Raw genomic sequence first — 18,301 nt, 5'->3', positions numbered from 1 at the left:
GACAATGCTGCTCCCTTGGGATGTAGTGATGGGATCAGCCTTTTATCTACATTTTGTATCTTTGTCAAGCAAACGTATTTCTGGTCCAAAAACATAATTAATGAGCAAGTTGCTGGCTCTTTAAAACATGGCATAATTAATTCCTCCTCCAGCTGCAGCAGTGGTCAATCTCTAGAAGCCCTGATCAGTGTCAATGCAGCAGGACTCAGGAGCAGCATTAACCTTTCCCATCAATCTTTATTTATTGAGTCATTGATTAGAGACATCTCATTTCCTAGGCCAGTTCTGCCCTGGCATGGGGGTTGGGGAAAACTCAAGATACTCACAGAATATGATTCTCACAGAATCAGAATGTTAGGAGTTGGAAGGGACTTCTGGGGATTGAGTCCAACCTTTCTGCCAGAGCAGGATCACATCGGGCAGGTCACACAGGAACATGTCCAGGTGGGCCTTGAAAGCCTCCAGAGATGGAGACTCCACAGCCTCTCTGGGCAGCCTGCTCCAGTGCTCTGCCACCCTCAATGCTAAGAAGTTTCTCCTCATGTTTAGATGGAAGTTCCTATGTTCAAGTTTATGCACATTACATCTTGTCCAGTCACTGGGGACCACTGAGAAGAGTCTGGCCCCATCTTCCTGACACCCAGGAAGCATTAACAAGAACCTCCCCTCCTCCCCCCCAGCCTCCTCTTCTCCAGGCTAAACAGTCCCAGCTCTCTCAGCCTCTCCTCCTGTGATAGATGTTCAACACTTCACTGGTGATGAATTCTGCCAGGATGGGGTTTAACGATGGAGAAGAAGCCTCTTCCCAAACTGAGCATCCCCAGCAGCAAGGAAAGCCCTGGAGGACCTCATAGAGCAAAAGCACATTGTGTTTCTCAGAGATGGTGGGAAGCTGGTGCTAAAGCCCAGCTGATGGTGTTTGGGAGGATTTTGGGCTGTGAAGCCTCCCTCATGCTCAGCAGCAGGATTTGATTAGCAGCTGAGGTACCAGCTTGGAGCTCGGAGGGGGATTAATTGAATATTAAGTAAGAGCTGAGCTGTGGGTTGAGGAATTGATAGTTTGTGACTGCTGAGTTCTGTGTGGAGGTTCTTAGCTGTTCTACAGCGGGAAAAAAATGATCCTGAGCTGAATATTTATGGTTTGGCCCAGCCTTGGGAGGGCTGTGGGTGGCTTGGGGAACAGTGCAGGGTCAGGCAGGGTGATGAGTGACAGAAGAGGAGCTGTGCGTGTCCTCATTTGGGGCAAAGCTGCTGGAAAGCAGCTCCTCAGAGAAGGACCTGGGAGTGCTGGGGGACAAGTTCACCTTGAGCCACTGTGCTCTCATGGCCAAGAAGGTCAATGGTCTCCTGGGGTGTCTGAAGACGAATGTGGCCAGCAGATAGCTGAGGGAGGTTCTCCTGCCCCTCCGCTCGTTCTGGTGAGACCACATCTGGAGAACTGTTTGCAGTCCTGGGCTTACCAGTTCAAAAGAGACAGGGTCCTACTGGAGAGAATCCAGAGGGGGCTCCAAAGATGCTGAGGGACCTGGAGCATCTCTGTGAGGAGGACAGGCTGAGAGCCTTCGGGCTGCTGAGCCTGAAGAAGAGCTCTTGCCCTGGGCAGAGCCCCTTTCTCACCCTGCCAAAGCTCCTGCTTGGCTCTGCAGGCGCAGAACGTGAAGAAGCTTCACGCTGGCTCCTCAGCGCTGGGGTGGGGATCACGCAGCCGCTGCCACGCCACACGGCCATGTCTCTGTCTTCTGTCCCAGGTGGGAGCCTCTCCAAGCAGGACTGGACCATCCAGTGGCCCACGACGGAGTCGGGGAAGGAGAACAGCCCCGGGTGCCCGCCGGAGCCGGGGCAGTGGGGCCGGACGCATCTCCTGCAGAGCCCCCGCGTCCCCCCCAAGTGCGGGCAGAACCACTGCCACGCGGGCTCGCCCCGCGGGCCGGCGCACGGCCCCCAGGCGGAGCGGCTGACCGTGGAGGGTCCCCCGGGGCTGTGCCCGCCCGCCGAGCCAGGACCCCGCTCGCTGCCGCCCTCCCCGCGCCAGCGCCACGCGGCCCACACCCCTCCGCGCACCCCCAACATCGTCACCACCATGACGCCGCCGGGCACGCCGCCCGTGCGCCGCCGCAACAAGCTGAAGCCCCCCGGGACCCCCCCGCCCTCCTCCCGCAAACTGATCCACCTCCTCCCCGGCTTCACCGCTCTGCACCGCAGCAAGTCCCACGAGTTCCAGCTGGGCCATCGGGTGGACGAGGCGCACACCCCCAAGTAAGTGGGTGCCCCCCCCGCAGCCGTCCCCTATCCCCCGGGGTGAAGGTGTGAGGGAGGGGGTGGTTTAGAATCGTTCATTCAGGTTGGAAAAGACCCTTGAGGTCATCAGGTCCACCCATTAACCCTACTCTACTGAGTTCCCCACTAAGCCATATTGCTAAGCCCCACGTCTAAACATCTCTGGAATGTGCTGGGAGGTGCCCAGAGCAGGGCCATGAGGACGAGCAGAGGGCTGGAGCTCCACTCCTGTGAGGACAGACTGAGAGAGTTGGGGATGTTCAGTCTGGAGGAGAGAGGGCTCTGAAGAGACCTTCTTGTGGCCTTCAAGTATGTGAAGGGTGCCTACAAGAAAGCTGGGGAGGGACCTTTTAGGGTGAGGGGTAGTGATAGGACCAGGGGGAGTGGAAAAAAATAGAAATTAGTAGATTCAGATTGGATGTTAGTAAGAAATTCTTCCCCGTAAGGGCGGTGAGACACTGGCACAGGTTGCCCAGGGAGGTGGTGGAGGCCTCATCCCTGGAGGTGTTTAAGGCTGGGCTGGATGTGGCTCTGGGCAACCTGATCTGGTGTGAGGTGTCCCTGCCCATGGCAGGGGGCTTGGAACTGGATGATCCTTGAGGTCCCTTCCAACCCTAACAATTCTATGACCTCCAGGCATGGTGATGACACCACCTCCCTGGGCAGCCTGATCAAAATGCTTGACCACTCTCTCTGTGAAACAATTAATCCTCATGTCTAGCCTAGATCTCCCCTGGTGCAGCTTGAGGCCATTCCCTCAAGTTCTGTCACTAATAACCTGTGAGAAAAGCCCAGCACCTACCTCTGTTGTCCTTTCAGGTAGTTGTAGAGGGCAGTAAGTTCTCCCCTCAGCCTCCTTTTCCTCAAACTAAACAGTCCCAGTTCTGGGAATGGCCTCAGGGTGTAGCTGGGAAGGTTTAGACTGGATATTAGGAAACATTTTTTCACAGAAAGAGTGGTGAGGCCTTGGAATGTGCTGGCCAGGGAAGTGGTTGGAGTCAGCAACCCTGGATGTGTTTCAGGGTTGTTTGGATGTGGTGCTTGGGAATATGGTTTAGGGGTGAACTTTGTAGAGTAGGGTTCTGGGTTGGGCTTGGTGATCCTGAGGGTCTTTTCCAACCTGTGATTCTGTGAAACTGCTCCCAGCTCCTTTGGAAGAGTACTTTGGTCTCTCAGTGCTGGTGTGTGGTGTCTGCTCTTTGTGTTGTGATGTAGAAAAAACTCTTTGCATCTCTAGCAGGCAGTGGGAATGGTGCTGAGACCTTGTTTGTCTTGAGTACTGGGGTCAGTTTTGGGCTCCTTGCTCCAAGAAGGACATTGAGGGGCTGGAGCAGGTCCAGAAAAGGGCAGCAAAGCTGGTGAAGGGGTCTGGAGAACAGGGCTGGTGAGGAGCAGCTGAGGGAACTGGGGTTGTTCAGCCTGGAGAAAAGGAGGGTGAGGGGAGACCTTCTGGCTGTCTACCACTCCCTGAAAGGAGGTTGGAGCCAAGTTGATTGTTTTACAGAATCAACCAGGTTGGAAGAGACCTCCAAGATCAGTGACAGGGCAAGAGGAAGTGGCCTGAAATTGCACCAGGGGAAGATTAGGTTGGACCTGATAAGAAACTTCTTCACTGAAAGGGTTCTCAAACCCTGGAACAGGCTGCTCAGGGAGGTGGTTGAATCCCCATCCCTGGAGGTGTTTAAGAGGCAGAGATGTGGTGCTGAGGGACATGGGTTAGCACCAACCTCATAGAGTTAGAGAATGGTTGGAATTTTTGATCTCAGAGGGCTTTTCCAACCAAAATGGTTCTGTGATTCTAGTTTGCTCTCTGGGAGCCACATTTTAGGAGTGTGGGGTGGATGGGGAGCACCAAGTGGCAGGTGGCTGGCAAAAGCCCTGTGTGCTGGAGCATGGCAGGGTTGGGGTGGGGTGGGTGGTGGGATTTTGCAGCTGCAATGTGGGGATGCACAACCCAGCCATAAGAGCTGCGTGGGGGTGGGAGTGGGATGGGGATATGACACTTCAGAAACCTTCCAGGTTCTTTCCTATCGCTGATGGTACTGTCAGGAGGCTGCTTAGGCTCTGGCCCGGCCATGCTGCTTCCTGCTGCTCTGCAGCTCCCATGCCGGCAGGGGCTGCTGCTGCGCAGGGAATGGGCTCCCCAGCACCACCACACTCCCTCTCCATCTCCTGCAGGCTTCATTGTTGGCTGTACTCAGGAAGCCCTTCTGCTGCCTCGGTGTAGGGTGCCAGAGGGGAACCCTTGGGTCAGAGAATGGTTTGGGTTGGAAGGAACTTTCAAGATCATCCAGTTCCAACCTCCCTGCCATGGGCAGGATACCTCCCACCAGCCCAGGCTACACAAGGCCTCATCCAGCCTGGCCTTGAATACCTCCAGGGAGGAGGCATCTGCAACCTCCCTGGGCAACCTGTTCCAGTGTCTCACCACCCTCACTGGAAAGAATTTCTTCCTAATCTTCAGTCTAAGCCTGCCCTCCTCATGCTTCAATCCATTGTCCCTTGTCCTGTCACTCCATGCCTTTACGAAAAGTCCCTCCCCAGCTCTCCTGTAGCCCCCTTCAGGTACTGGAAGGCTGCTCTAAGGGCTCCCTGGAACCTTCTCCAAGCTTTCTCAGCCTGTCCCCATAGGGGAGGTTTTCCAGCCCTCTGATCATCTTTGTGGCCTCCTCTGGACCCTCCATGACCTTCTTGTGGCTGGGGGCACCAGAAGTGGATGCAGTGCTGCCTGTGGGATCTCAGCAGAGCAGAGGGACAGAATCCCCTCCCTATGCTGCTGCTCTCTTTGCTTTGGATGCAGCCCAGCACGCAGCTGCCTGTTGGGCTGCCAGCAAACATTGCTGGTTCATGCTGAGTTTTCCATCAACTGACATCCGCTTTTTCTTCAGTCCCTGTCTGACTGTGCCCAGTTTGCCCAGCATCCTTCCTGGTGGTGCTGGGCAGACTTTAGTGCTGGTTAGTGAATCAATAGAGGAGAAAGGCAAGGTTCCACTGCCTTGGTATCCTACTGGGGTTCATCCTGTGGATGTGGAAGGATCCAGGATCCAAAAGCTGCTCCAAGAACATGGGAAGTTAATTTTCTCTAATGGCACTTAATGGTTTTTCAGGAGGCAACCACTAAGTCCTGCCTGCTAATCCCATTAGTGTTTGGGGATAGTAATTAGTGTGTTAAAGAGGCAGCTGTTGCTTTTTCCCCATTTCTCTAGCAGAGGCACTCTGAAGTTCTAGCTCTTCATTCACCTGGAGATGGTGGCTACTGTTTGGCCTGGCACATTGAAAAAGGAGCTTTTCAGGACTGTGATCAGCTAATGTGGAGGGGTGGCTGATGCCCCATCAGGCTGTGCTGCCATTCAGTGAGACCTGGCCAGGCTGGAGAGTTGGGAGGAGAGGACCCTCCTGAAGGTCAGCAAGGGCAAGTGTAGCGTCCTGCATCTGGGGAGGAACAACCCTCTGCACCAGTACAGGTGAGGGGTGACCTGCTGGGAAGCTGCTCCTCAGAGAAGGACCTGGGAGTCATGGTGGACAAGAAGGCAAATGGTCTCCTGGGGTACACTAAGAAGAGTGTAACCAGCAGGTTGAGAGAGGTTCTCCTGCCCCTCTAGTGTGCTCTAGTGGGGCTGCACCTGGAGACCTTGGTCAGGTTCTGGGCTCCCCAGTTCAAGAGAGACAGGGAACTACTGGAGAGAGTCCACTGGAGGCTATGAAGGTGCTGAGGGGCCTGGAGCATCTCTGTGAGGAGGAAAGGCTGAGAGCCCTGGGGCTTGGAGAAGAGCAGCATGGGAGAGGATCTGATCAATGCTCAACAAGAGCTAAAGGACCTGTGGAGGGCGAGAGGATGGTGCTGGGCTCAGGACAAGGGACAGTTGGCACAAACTGGAAGCCAGGAGGTTCCACTTGAACAGAAGCAGACACTTGTTTGGTGTGAGGGTGCTGGAGCCCTGGAGCAGGCTTGAGGTTGTGGAGGGAGGTTGTGGAGTCTCTTTCTCTGGAGAGCTTCCAACCCCACCTGGCCTTTGTGACGCTGGGCAAGCTGCTGTGGGTGCCCCTGCTTTAGCAGGGGGGTTGGACTGGATGATCCCCAGAGGTCCCTTGAAGCTTTAGGAGGGCAGATTTAGACTGGAGATGAGGAAGAAATTGTTTCCAGTGAGGGTGGTGAGACACTGGAACAGGTTACCCAGGGAGGTTGTGGCTGCCCCCTCCCTGGAGGTGTTCAAGGCCAGGCTGGATGAGGCCTGGAACAACCTGGGCTAGTGGGAGGTGTCCCTGCCCATGGCAGGGAGGTTGGAGCTTGGTCTCTTCCAACCATTTTATGAACCTGAAGCAGGGGTTAAGTCTTTTGAGCTCAGAGGCTCAGCTTTTCCTGCACGAAGCCTCCAGCTGTTGACTGTAACTGTGGAGTACAGAACATTACTCCTAAGAAGATTCCCCTGGCTTCCATAAATCCACAATCCATAAACATCTCCTGAGTGGTCTTGAGGTGGAAAGAAAACATTTTGAGTGGTTGATAATATAATGCCCATTTCCTACCTCCTGGATTCCATGGGCCATTGAAATCCTTCATGGATTGTTAATGATTATTCATCAGCAAGAAGTCAGAGAGGAAAAAAAAAAAAAAACAACAGCCCAGACTCTGACTGGAAGAGCTTAAAAATACATTAATTGGGGAAGAAAAGTCAAACTAGTTGAGAGCAAGCTCAAGAGCTTTCATTAACCCTTGTCAGGCTGCCTGTGAGATAGTCCTCTGGAACAAGATCTGCCCTGTAGGGTCCTGCCCCAAAGTGGAGGTTGGGTGGTCAGTCTTCATCCTTAGACCCTTGAGAAGAGGAGCTGAGCCCAAAACCTCATATGCTTCCCAGCTGTGGTTCTTTCTGCCATGCTGGTGCCTGGCCAAATTCATGACCTCCCTGAACATCACAGAATAGCCTCCGGCGAGCAGCTGGGCAGGGAGGATCCCAGAGTGTGGAACTAAAGCTGGGTGACCTGCAAGAGCTGAGCCCCAGAGGAGATGTCAGCTCTCCCCAGGACTAATGTGGAACAGCTGCTGGGGAGGATGTGCAGTTTCACGGTGTACCTAGGTCAGGTTTGGGCTGGGAGGAGGCTCCTCCAGCTGAAGGCAGCTTTATTTTGGATACATTTTCACTGAAGTGTCCTTATCCTATATGGTTGCAATCACATTTACGGTGTGGATGTGGAGGGCTTCGTGTCCTGGTGGAAAAAGATGTTTATCCAAAGCCTTGTGATGGTTGACTTCCTTGCCTTTAACCTTTTTCTGAGGTTGTACTTTAGTGCTCTCAAGAACAGAATGAGGATATCCTGGATGGATGAAGTCAGATGTGAAGTTCACATCTGATCTGGTGATAGAGCATGTGCCTATTTTCTTCTTTTCCCCTTTCCTTGTTTTATTTCCAGCTCTAGCCTGACACTTTCTCTGTTTTTCTCCATCCCATACAAGAGAGAAGCTTCTGAGAACAGGGTTAGGTCCTGTGGCATCTGGCCAAGTCTAGTGTAGGGTCCTACTTTGGGCATCTAGGGAGACCTGGAGAGGGACTTTTGACAAAGGCATGGAGTGACAGGATGAGGGTTGATGGTTTCAAACTGGGAGAAGCTGGACTGAGATTGGACATCAGGAAGAAATTCTTCCCCAGGAGGGTGATGAGGCTCTGGAACAGGTTGCCCAAGAAGTTGTGGAGGCTCCAAGCTTGGCAATTTTCAAAGCCAGGTTGGGTGTCCCTTCCCATGGCAGGGGGTTGGAACTGGATGATCTTTGAGGTCCCTCCCAACCCAAACCATTCTGAGAATCTATGAATCAGTCACGGACTTGCAGAAGCCTGGTGCCTGAAGTCTTCTCCACCATCCCCACCACACCAGGCAGCCTGTTGTGGACTTGTCCTTCAGAATTAATCATCTTCACAGGTTTTAAATGCTGCTGAGTGCCAGGGCATTCGTTCTGCTGCTCTGCAGCCTTCCAAGTGACGCCGCCTTCCCTTCTATCAATTCCCATCAACACTGCTACCTGGCAGATCCATGATTTGCTATTCTGCGTGGGCTGGGTTGGATGGAGCAGTGTTGAGATGCCTCTTGTGCCTCCCTGACCTTTCCCAGGCATGGCAAGGCAGGTGGGCTCTGCTCGTGGCATTGGGGACGAGCAAGAGAGAGATGTTTGCAGAGCAGGTGGACTCAGCAGGATGCTCCCAACGTGTACAAACAGTTCCGTGTGCAGCATCTCCTGGGGTCTGAAAGCACAGAGGTCCACCTGGACCTGGAAGGGCAACCAAGCTGGGGAGGGGTCTGGAGCACAGCCCTGTGAGGAGCTGCTGAGGGAGCTGGGGGTGTTCAGCCTGGAGGAGGCTCAGGGGAGACCTCATTGCTGTCTACAACTACCTGAGGGGAGGCTGTAGCCAGGTGGGGGTTGGGCTCTTCTCCCAGGCAAGCAGCAGCAGAACAAGAGGACACAGTCTCAAGGTGTGCAGGGGGAAGTTTAGGCTTGAGCTTAGAAAGAAGTATTTCAGAGCAAGAGAGATTGGCCATTGGAATGGGCTGCCCAGGGAGGTGGTGGGGTCAGCATCCCTGGAGGTGTTTAAAAAGAGCCTGGATGAGGCACTTAGTGCCATGGTCAGGTTGATTAGATAGGGTTGGGTGATCAGTTGGACTTGCTGATCTTGGAGGTCTCTTCCAACCTGGTTGGTTCTGTGGTTCTTCTGCAAGGGGGAGAACATTGAAGGGAGGGAATTTGGAGGGCAAAGTAGTCAGCATCTCCCTGTGTGTTTGCAGAGAGTCTTTCAGATTAATCTTTGGTGCCTTTGATTGGAGGGAGGGAGGGCTGGGGAGTTTTGCACAGGTCCTGGCTTGTCTCCAGCTTGCTCAATGTATGGTCTGCACACCATGAGCTGACAGTGATGGGTAGCCTCCATAACAGACTGGCTCTCTGCTGCAATTATCCCACTGCTCTGGGCTGCAGCTCTCCTTAGGTATGTCATTAATGTTAATTACTGCTGTGGTGTTCCATCAAGAGGAGCAGGAGCTTTCACATGCTTGGAGGAGAAACTTCTCACCGTGTCCTTTAATGAGAAGTTGAGCCTCCTTTCACCACTTTGAAAGTGGAAGAGTGTGATTGGGAATTTAGATAAGGATTTACACCTCAGGGAGGGGGAGAGGTGGCACAGCTCTCCTGCTGCTGGCACTGTCAGCTGATGTGCTGCCTCCAGGGTGTCCATGTGGGAGAGGAGGGCATGGTGAGGGCAGGTGCTGTGGGCAATGTCCTGGGGTGGTGAACAGGAGGGGGATGGATAAGAGAATCATGGCATAGTTTGGGTTGGAAGGGAGCTTTAAGGCTCATCCAGTCCAACCCACTGCAGCCAGCAGGGACAGCTGCAACTAGAGCAGGTTGCTCAGAGCCCCAAACAACCTCACCTGGAATGGTGCCAGGGATGGGGCATCTCCCACCTCTCTGGCCAGCCTGGGACAGGCTCTCAGCACCCTCGTTGCCAAACATTTCTTCCTTTTCTCCACTTTGAACCTCCCTCTTTTAGTTTCAAACCACCAGTCCTTGTCCTGGCACAACAGGTCCTGCTCAGAACTCTGTCCCCAGCTTTTTTTCTCGGCCCCTTTCAGTGCTGAAAGGCCACCAGAAGGTTTCCCTGGAGCTTTTCTCTTCTCCAGGCTGAACAAGCCCAACTCTCAACCTGGCATCACAGTAGAGGAAGAAGAGGGCTGAAGACCATAGAGCTGGCCCACCTGGGATGGAGAAATCCACTTTCCTGGGTGCAGATGAGGCTCACCCCAGGGCAAAAGGGCACTTGACCTCACCATCATTGGTTGGACACAGCTGGTGGTGCTCATCCACCACCACCTTTGTGTGTCCCTCAGACACACCTCAGGGTGGAAACACAGCAAACAGAAGAGGCTTAATGAGCAGCAGGACCTGCTTAAGGATCCTGGCAATTAGCTCCTTCCAGCTCCTTCCACACAGCAACCTACCTCTGCTCCCAGCACCATTCCTGCTGCAGCACCATCTCCTTGGCACAAGAGTCCCAGGAGTTTAAGGGGGTAGGGGGAGGAGAGGGAGGGAAAAGTCCTCTTTGGCTCAAGCGCCCTTCAAAGAATTTCCCAGCTTGATAATTTGCAGCTGTAATAAAAAGTTAGGCTTTGTGCTAGGAAAAGAGAATAATTGATCAGTGAGACGTGAACCTTGAAATTCAGCCATCCTGGGAAGCAGGGATGGGCACTTGGATGAATATTTAATTGTGGAGACTTTGATATGAAGAACCTGCTCCTGCTCTGGCTGGAGGAGGAGGGGGTTGTTGCCTCTTACATTAATGAGAAGGAGAAATGGAAGGTCTGGTGGAGAGTCTCTATTTATCTTCTTAATATCAAGCTGGTATTGCACAGAACTCATTCAGATCTGGCTGGATAATGAAGAAACTTCTGCTGCTCAGGCAGGTTCAAATGCTCCACCTTGAACCTGGTTGCCTTGAACCCTGAAAATGCTCAAGCAGCTGCTGCCAGCCATGCTGCATGGGGAGAGATGCCTGATGGCACCAGGCATGGATGCTCTGCCCTTATTCTCACACATTAGTGTGCCCAGGTGGCCAAGAAGGTCAACACCATCCTGGTCTGGATCAGCAATAGTCTGGCCAGCAGGAGCAGGGAAGGGATTCTGCCCCTGTGCTGGGCACTGGTGAGGCTGCACTTTGAGTATTTGGTTCAGATTTGGGCCCCACACTCTAAGAAGGGCAGTGAGGGGTTGGAGCCTGTCCAGAGAAGGGTAACAAACATGGGGAAGGGTCTGGAGAACAGGGCTGGTGAGGAGCAGCTGAGGGAAATGGGCTTGTTCATCCTGGAGCAAAGGAAGCTGAAGGGAGACCTTCTGGCTCTCTGCAACTCTCTGAAAGGAGGCTGGGGCCAGGTGGAGATTGCTGTCTTCTCACAAGGAACAAGTGACAGGACAAGAGGAAATGGCCTCAAGTTGCCCCAGGGCAGGTTTAGGTTGGAAATGAGGAACAACTTCTCCCCTGAAAGAGTTGCCAAGTCCTGGCCCAGGCTGCCCAGGGCAGAGGTGGAGTCCCCATGCCTGGATGGGGTTTCAGAGCCATGTGGATGTGATGCTGATGGTTTAGTGGTGGCCTGACAGTGCTGGGTTAACGTTTGGACTTGATGACCTTCAAGGTCTCTTCCAACCAAACCCATTCTGTGGGTCTCTGCAGACCCCCTCATGCCCATTCTGAGATTCCAATGTCTGCTGGTGAGCACCCACCTCTCCCAGCCCACCCTGCTCTCCCAACCTGAGTCCCTCAGGGATGTCCCAGCTCAGGGACAGCCAAGCTCCCCACATCCTCCCCAGGGACCCCTCTATCAGGGACCCCTCTATCAGGGACCCCTCTATCAGGGACCCCTCTATCAGGGACCCCTCTATCAGGGACCCTACAGCACCCAGAGCACCCCAACCCCCACCACAGCCCCTGTCAATCCCTGCCTTCCTTCTTGGATCCATGTGGAGCCTTGCTGGGGCTGAGAGGAGTGACAGGCCCTTTGTCCTGGGTGTCTCCTCCTGTTTTTCAGCACCTGGTGAAACCTGGATGTTTTTCTGCAGCTGCTGATAAGCATTTGACTGATTCCACAGAGCAGGCAGGACTGAGCCATTCAGCCTGGATTGACACCCAAAGAGATTTGCATGAAGCACTTCAAACTAGCTGGGCTTGGGTTTTTTTTTTCTTTCCCCCCTCCCTCTCCCCCTCCCTCCCACTTTATTTGAAAGCCATCACCATGTATTTAGCAAATTCTGCCATGAAATCATGAAATGATGTCCCTAAGAGCTGGCATTTACTGATGATCTGTGTGTGGAATCACTCCTGGGGAGCAGCACTGACTTCCCTGAGCATCCACAGCAGAAATCAGCCTTTGATGGTCCTGTGAGGTTGGGTTTTGGGAAGCTTAGGTGAGGGATTCCAGGTTTGGTGTCCCCACCAAGAGATGCACAGGGAAAATGAGGATGGGATTGTTGAGTTGTTTCGGGGCTATGCAGAGGGTTAGGGGACAGGGAGAGGTGGCAGAACAGGCTGAAGGACGTGGACCTGATGGAGGGGGTCCAGAGGAGAGCCACAAAAATGCTCAGGGGGTTGGAGCACTTCTGCCATGAGGACAGGCTGAGGGAGCTGGGGGTGTTCAGCCTGGAGAGGAGGAGGCTCTGGGGAGACCTGAGAGCAGCCTGGCAGTACCTGAAGGAGGCTCCAGGAAGGCTGCAGAGAGACTGTTTGCAGAGGCCTGCAGGGACAGGAGGAGGGACAATGGCTTCAGACTAGGGAAGGACAGATCTAGATTGGATGTCAGGAAGAAGTTCTTCAGTCTGAGGGTGGTGGAACACTGGCCCAGGTTGGCCAGGGAGGTGGTTGAGGTCCCTTCCCTGGAGATATTGAAGGTGAGGCTCTGTGAGGCCCTGGGCAGCCTGATCTGGTTGGGGCTGTCCCTGCTGACTGTGGGGAGGTTGGACTGGATGAGCTTTGGAGGCCCCTTCAGCCTGGACCATTCTGTGATGTTAGGGACGTTAGAGTCTGTAAGTCCAGGGGCAGCAGTGGGGCTCACAACATTGGAAGGGCTGACAATTGGTCATGGTCATCAGGGTTTGAGGAGCTGAGTGGTGGGGAACCTCCTGAAGTTCAACCAGGGCAAGTGAAGAGTCCTGCACTGAGGGGGACGACCCCTCTGCACCAGTACAGGTGAGGGGTGACCTGCTGGGGAGGAGCTTCTCAGAGAAGGACCTGGGAGTGCTGGGGGACAGGAAGTTCCCCATGAGCCAGCACTGTGTCCTCATGGCCAGTAGGGTTTGAGGAGCTGAGGGCTGTGTGGGGCAGGGTTTGTCCCATCTGGCTGGCAGAGAGCCCTGCAGGGAGGGGTGCTTGGTGCTTGCAGAGCCCCAGGACTGCCCATCTGCAGCCTCCTGCAATGGGGATGGGGCTAGGATAGGCATGGAGAGGGGACCTGGGGCTCCTCAAGTGGCAAGGAAGTAGTGAGGCCATTCAGATTTGGGGAATCTGCTCTGAATCCAGTGGGAAAGGAGGCTTTATCCCTGTGGTGACATCCCTGGGGATGGCAGAGGCATGGCATAGTCACCCTAGGGTGTCACCTGTATTTTGGGGGGCTTCAAGCCTAGAGATAGACTTGCGTGGCTCCCCCAAAGCACTTTAAAGTCAAATTAAAACATAAGTGGTATCTAACAAGCTCCCTGTTCCCCTGCCTGGCCTGGGCTGGAGTCTCATTTTAGTAGTTGTCCAGTTGTGGCTGGGGGAAAATGGTCCTTGCTGGGGGTCTGGAGGCATCACCACTATCTCAAGCCCCTTCATCAGCCCTGTGGCTTTGCAGAGCTGGGCTGAGCTTCCCCTTCTGCCACCTTTGCTGCTCCATCAATCTCTCTCTCTCTCTAGTCACCAGGATGTTTTAGGGAGGGTCTTTTCCACCCCCTGCCCAGTCAAGCAGCTGGGAACTTCCCTGCTTGTGAAGAGGTCTGAAATGGTGCTCAGTGTGGGGATTAGTGCAGCCAGCCCTCCCTGAGCATGGAAGCGAGCCCATCTGGCATCCTGAGCTGGGCTTTGCTGGTTCTTCCTGGTCTGGCTGGGGCTTGTTTGATTGAGATTCCCAGCAGCAAGTTTGAGCCTGGCCCCTGCTCTCAGGGGCTGGGTTTTGCTGCTGTCCTGGGTGGAAAAGGCAATGAAGCTGAGGTCTTTCCTTGTTTCTTAGAAAAAAGTCCCCTTTGTCACTTCTGCTGTCACAGACCTCAGCATCCCTGCTTGGTGGGGGTTGGAAGGGACCTCTGGAGATCATCCAGTCCAACCCCCTGCTAAAGCAGGGGCAGCCAGAGCAGCTTGCCCAGGAGCACAATGGCCAGGTGGGGTTGGAAGCTGGAGCAGGAGACTCCACAATCTCTCTGGGCAGCCTGCTCCAGGCCTCCAGCACCCTCACACCAAACAACTTTCTCCTCCTCTTCACATTGAACCTCCTGGCTTCCAGTTTGTGCCCTCTGCCCCTTGTCCTGTCACTGAGCACCACTGACAAGAGTCCAGCCCCAGCCTCTTGCCCCCCACAGGTCCTTCATCTCTTGCTGAGCATTGATCAGATCCCCTCTGGGGCTGCTCTTCTCCAGGCTCAACAGCCCCAGGGCTCTCAGCCTTTGCTCCTCACAGGGATGCTCCAGGCCCCTCAGCATCTTCCTAGCTTCCACTGGACTCTCTCCAGTAGTTCCTTGTCTGCCTTGAACTGGAGAGCACAGAACTGGACCAAAACCTCCAGATATGGCCTGACTAGGGCAGAGCAGAGGGGCAGGAGAACCTCCCTCAACCACCTCTGCATTGATGTCCAGCACCTCTGTAGGATCAAAGACCTCAGCCTGGCTGCTGGCTCAGGAGCAGGAATGGATTGAGAGCTGATGGATTGGTGGTTGCAGACAGGCTGCCAGGTTGTTCCTTACTGGTGTTTGGTGCTTTTCATCCCTCTGCCCAACCATCCACACAAACACCCATTCAGTTAACTAGGATCAGCATCTTTGGAGCCTCCACTGGCCTGTCTCCAGTAGTTCCCTGTATCCTTTGAACTGGAGAGGCCAGAAATGAACCCAGGACTCCAGATGTGGCCCCACCAGAGCAGAGTAGAGGGGCAGGAGAACCTCTCTTGACCTGCTGGCCACAGCTCTTCTTCATTCACTCCAGGAGACCATTTGCCTTCTTGGCCATGAGGGCACCTTGCTGGCTCACTGATGAACTTGCTGTCCCCCAACACTCCCAGGTCCTTCTCTGAGGAGCTGCTTCCCAGCAGGTCACCCCTCACCTGTACTGGTGCAGGGAGTTGTTCCTCCCCAGGTACAGGATTCTACACTTGCCCTGGCTGAACTTCATTCATTCTCCAGCCTGCCCAGGTCTGTGCTTTCTGAGTTTGGGAGTGTGGTGGGGAGGTGATGCCTGGCAGAGCCTGGCACACAGAAAGGGGCTTCTTCTGTCCCTAGAGTGTAGGGTCCAGGGACCCCAGGCTGGGGAGGTTAGGCTGGGAGGACCATGCTGCATTCCCAGCACGTGCTTGGTTTTGAAGTGACTGAGAGGAGATTGCAAGAAGCCCAAGAACCATGTTGAGATGTCTTTGGCAGCTTGTAGCTTGTGCCCTCTGCCACTTGCAGGACTTGTCTTCCTCCAGAGTTTGGGGTTATTGGCTGTCTCTACCTTCCTCCCCCTTGCTTTTGCTGGAGGATGGGGCAGAGATCTGTTCTTCCAGTGTACCTCAAGCTCCCCAAGTGCTGGGGGACCACCCCTCCCTCCACTGTTCTGGGACACCAGGGACATAACCAGGGGAACCCCAGCAAGGGGGCATCCATGTTCTCTACAACGCAGCCACCAACTTGCCCTGGCCCTGCAGCTCCTCCTGGGTGCTGTGGGCTCTGTGACCACATCCTGTCCTGGTGCTTCTCTCCTACAAGCTGCCATCTCAGCCTCTTTGAGGAGGACTCAAGGCTTGGGGAAGCACAAAGAGCTTGTGCACACTCAGGGAGGTGAAGGTACAGGTTTGCTCTCAGTTCCCAGACCAGTCCCCCAGCACCCAAGGGACACTTTGGGGTCCCTAGCAGCTGGGACACCTCTGTCCCCACTGTTGGGGTGCTTGCCCATAGGTAAGGATGCTTCAGCTGCAACATCCCAACCCCTCTAGGTTTAGGTCACTGCTCTCCTTCCTTTGGGGCAGGGAAGAGGGGTCAAGGCCATGGTGGGGCCAACCTTTGCTTGTCACCCAGTTGGATCATGGTGTTCATTTTTTTTTTCTGGTGGGGGGGAGGGTGGGGAATAAACAGGGAGAGAGAAGAATCTCTCTCTGTCCAAAATCACTCATCTTTCCTCATAATGAGAGCTGTCACCAGCCCTGCTTGGCGAGGAAATGATGCTCCTGGTAAATATTTGGTCTGGAACTGATTTATGGGCAGGGAAAAAAAAAAAGGTATTAGTGGTTAATCACCACACTGCAGGAAGTGCTTTGGGCTGTGGGGAGCTGGGACCATGCCCATGGGGAGCCAGGGACCTGCTTGCACCAGGAGCTTTGGTGGAGACCTTGTGGTGGAGTTGAGCTTAAGAGGCAACAACAGAGGATCACAGGATCAGAGGGTGTCAGGGGTTGGAAGGGACCTCTGGAGATCGAGTCCAACCCCCCTGCCAGAGCAGGACCATAGAATCTAGCACAGATTGCACAGGAATGCATTCAGAGGGGGCTGGAAAGTCTCCACAGAAGGAGACTCCACAACCTCTCTGGGCAGCCTGCTCCAGTGCTCTGGGAGCCTCCCAGGGAAGAAGTTCCTCCTCCTGTTGAGGTGGAACCTCCTGTGCTGCACTTTCTCTCCATTGCCCCTTGTCCTATCCCAGGGGACAAGTGAGCAGAGCCTGGCCCCTGCCTCTTGCCCCCCAGCCCTCAGCTCTTTAGAAACATTTCTTCAATCCCCTCTCAGTCTTCTCTTCTCCAGACTAAGCAGCCCCAGGGCTCTCAGCCTCTCCTCACAGGGCACTGCTCCAGTCCCTTCATCATCCTTGTAGCCCTCCCTGGGGGGTTGGACCTGCTCTGGGGGCCACCAGGCTTTGCCTCACTTTAGTGCTTTTCAGAGATACTTTAAGGACTGCAGGTGTAGGGGCAGGGGCAGCTCAGATCTCCTGGCAGGGCTCAGCATGGCAAGCGTCAGCCATGGGGTTGATGATGCATCAGACCTTGACCTCCTCAGGAGAGGAGGGTTGTGCTGGTGGGCCTGGTTGGAAGAAACCATCAGCTCCATCCTTGAGCCCAGCATACCCAAAGAAGCCATTAGAGCCACCCTGAAGGCAGCAGCTTTTCCTGTGTGAGGAAACAATTAGCTAATTAGAGGTGGTGGTGGGGGGAGTGTGTTCAATTTTCTTCTGCTGAAGCAGGCTGCTGAGCACAGTGCAGTCATTTCCTACTGACTGGCACAGCCAGATGCCACTGGGTATTGCTGGGACCTGGGCAGTGGGATTTGCAGGGCCCCAGGGAGGAAGGTTCACTTATGGTCAGGGGTGGGTGTTGGTTAGGTTTATCTCTGGTGGATGGCACTGGGCTGACGGCAGCAGAGCAGGGCCCAGTGCCTGCAAACAACATTTAGGTGTCTGCAGGAAAGAGCTGTTGGAGATGTTGTCCCTCAGGGGTCTATCTTGGGACCACTGCTGCTCAGTATTTTCATCGGACACACATCCAGAGTAGGATCCAGGGCACTCTCAGTGCATTTGGAAATGACATCAAGCTGAGTGGTGGGGTTGGTGTGCCTGAGGGACAGGTTGTAATCCAGGGGGACATGGGCAAGCTGGAGAAGTGAGGCTGTGTGCAGATTGTGAGGCTCAACAAGGCCAACTGCAAGGTCCTGCACCTGGGTCAAGGCAACTCCCAATATCAACACAGGCTGGGGGATGAAGGGCTGGAGAGCAGCTGAAGGGCTGGTGGGAGAGAAGCTGGGCATGAGCTGGCGCCATGTGCTCACCCTTTTCAGCCAGGTGTTGCAGGGGAATTCACTGTGTTCCATAAGGAAAAAATCAGGTTTTTTTGGATGATGAGGGAGGATTGGAAGTTCTTGGAAGTACAAGGGTCTAATCCTCTCCTAAGCTCAGGGGTAATCGAAGCATCTCCCCACCTGAGCAGCACCACTCCCCCGCTGCCTCACTTCCTCCTCCCCACCTGTGAGCAAAGCCTGCTGTCCTGCCCTTTGCTTCTCTCTCCTTTTGTTTTCTCCTTCTTTTCTCTCCCAGAGTCAAGAAGAAGAACAAGCCACTGAACCTCAAGATCCACAACAGCGTGGGGAGCTGCGAGAACATCCCCGCGCAGCGCTCCCCGCTCCTCACCGAGCGCTCCCTGCGCTCCTTCTTCGTGGGGTATCCACCCTTCCTCCCCTCCACCCCTCCTGTCCACACTGAAGCCACCTTCTCAGCAAGTAAGTCCCACTGACACCCCCCACCCCTCCTCCTCCAGGTTCCCTTTACCATGGGATGGGAGGTGGTTGACGCCATGCAGA

At 54.4% G+C, this 18,301-nt stretch overlaps 1 protein-coding gene across 1 annotated transcript in view; it reads left to right on the top strand.

The window, feature by feature from the left end:
- Window positions 1-18,301, top strand: part of KSR2 (kinase suppressor of ras 2) — a 102,925-nt gene that overhangs the window by 13,238 nt on the left and 71,386 nt on the right. The window contains exons 4-5 of the mRNA XM_054392671.1: window positions 1,749-2,256; window positions 18,039-18,220. Coding sequence (XP_054248646.1) covers window positions 1,749-2,256; window positions 18,039-18,220 — 690 coding nt within the window. The remainder of the gene's footprint in view (window positions 1-1,748; window positions 2,257-18,038; window positions 18,221-18,301) is intronic.

The sequence above is a fragment of the Indicator indicator genome, chromosome 26, assembly GCF_027791375.1.
Source record: "Indicator indicator isolate 239-I01 chromosome 26, UM_Iind_1.1, whole genome shotgun sequence".
In the NCBI taxonomy this organism is placed as follows: domain Eukaryota; kingdom Metazoa; phylum Chordata; class Aves; order Piciformes; family Indicatoridae; genus Indicator; species Indicator indicator.
Note: the sequence above shows the minus strand (reverse complement) of the source record. Positions and strands in the feature narration are given on the sequence as shown.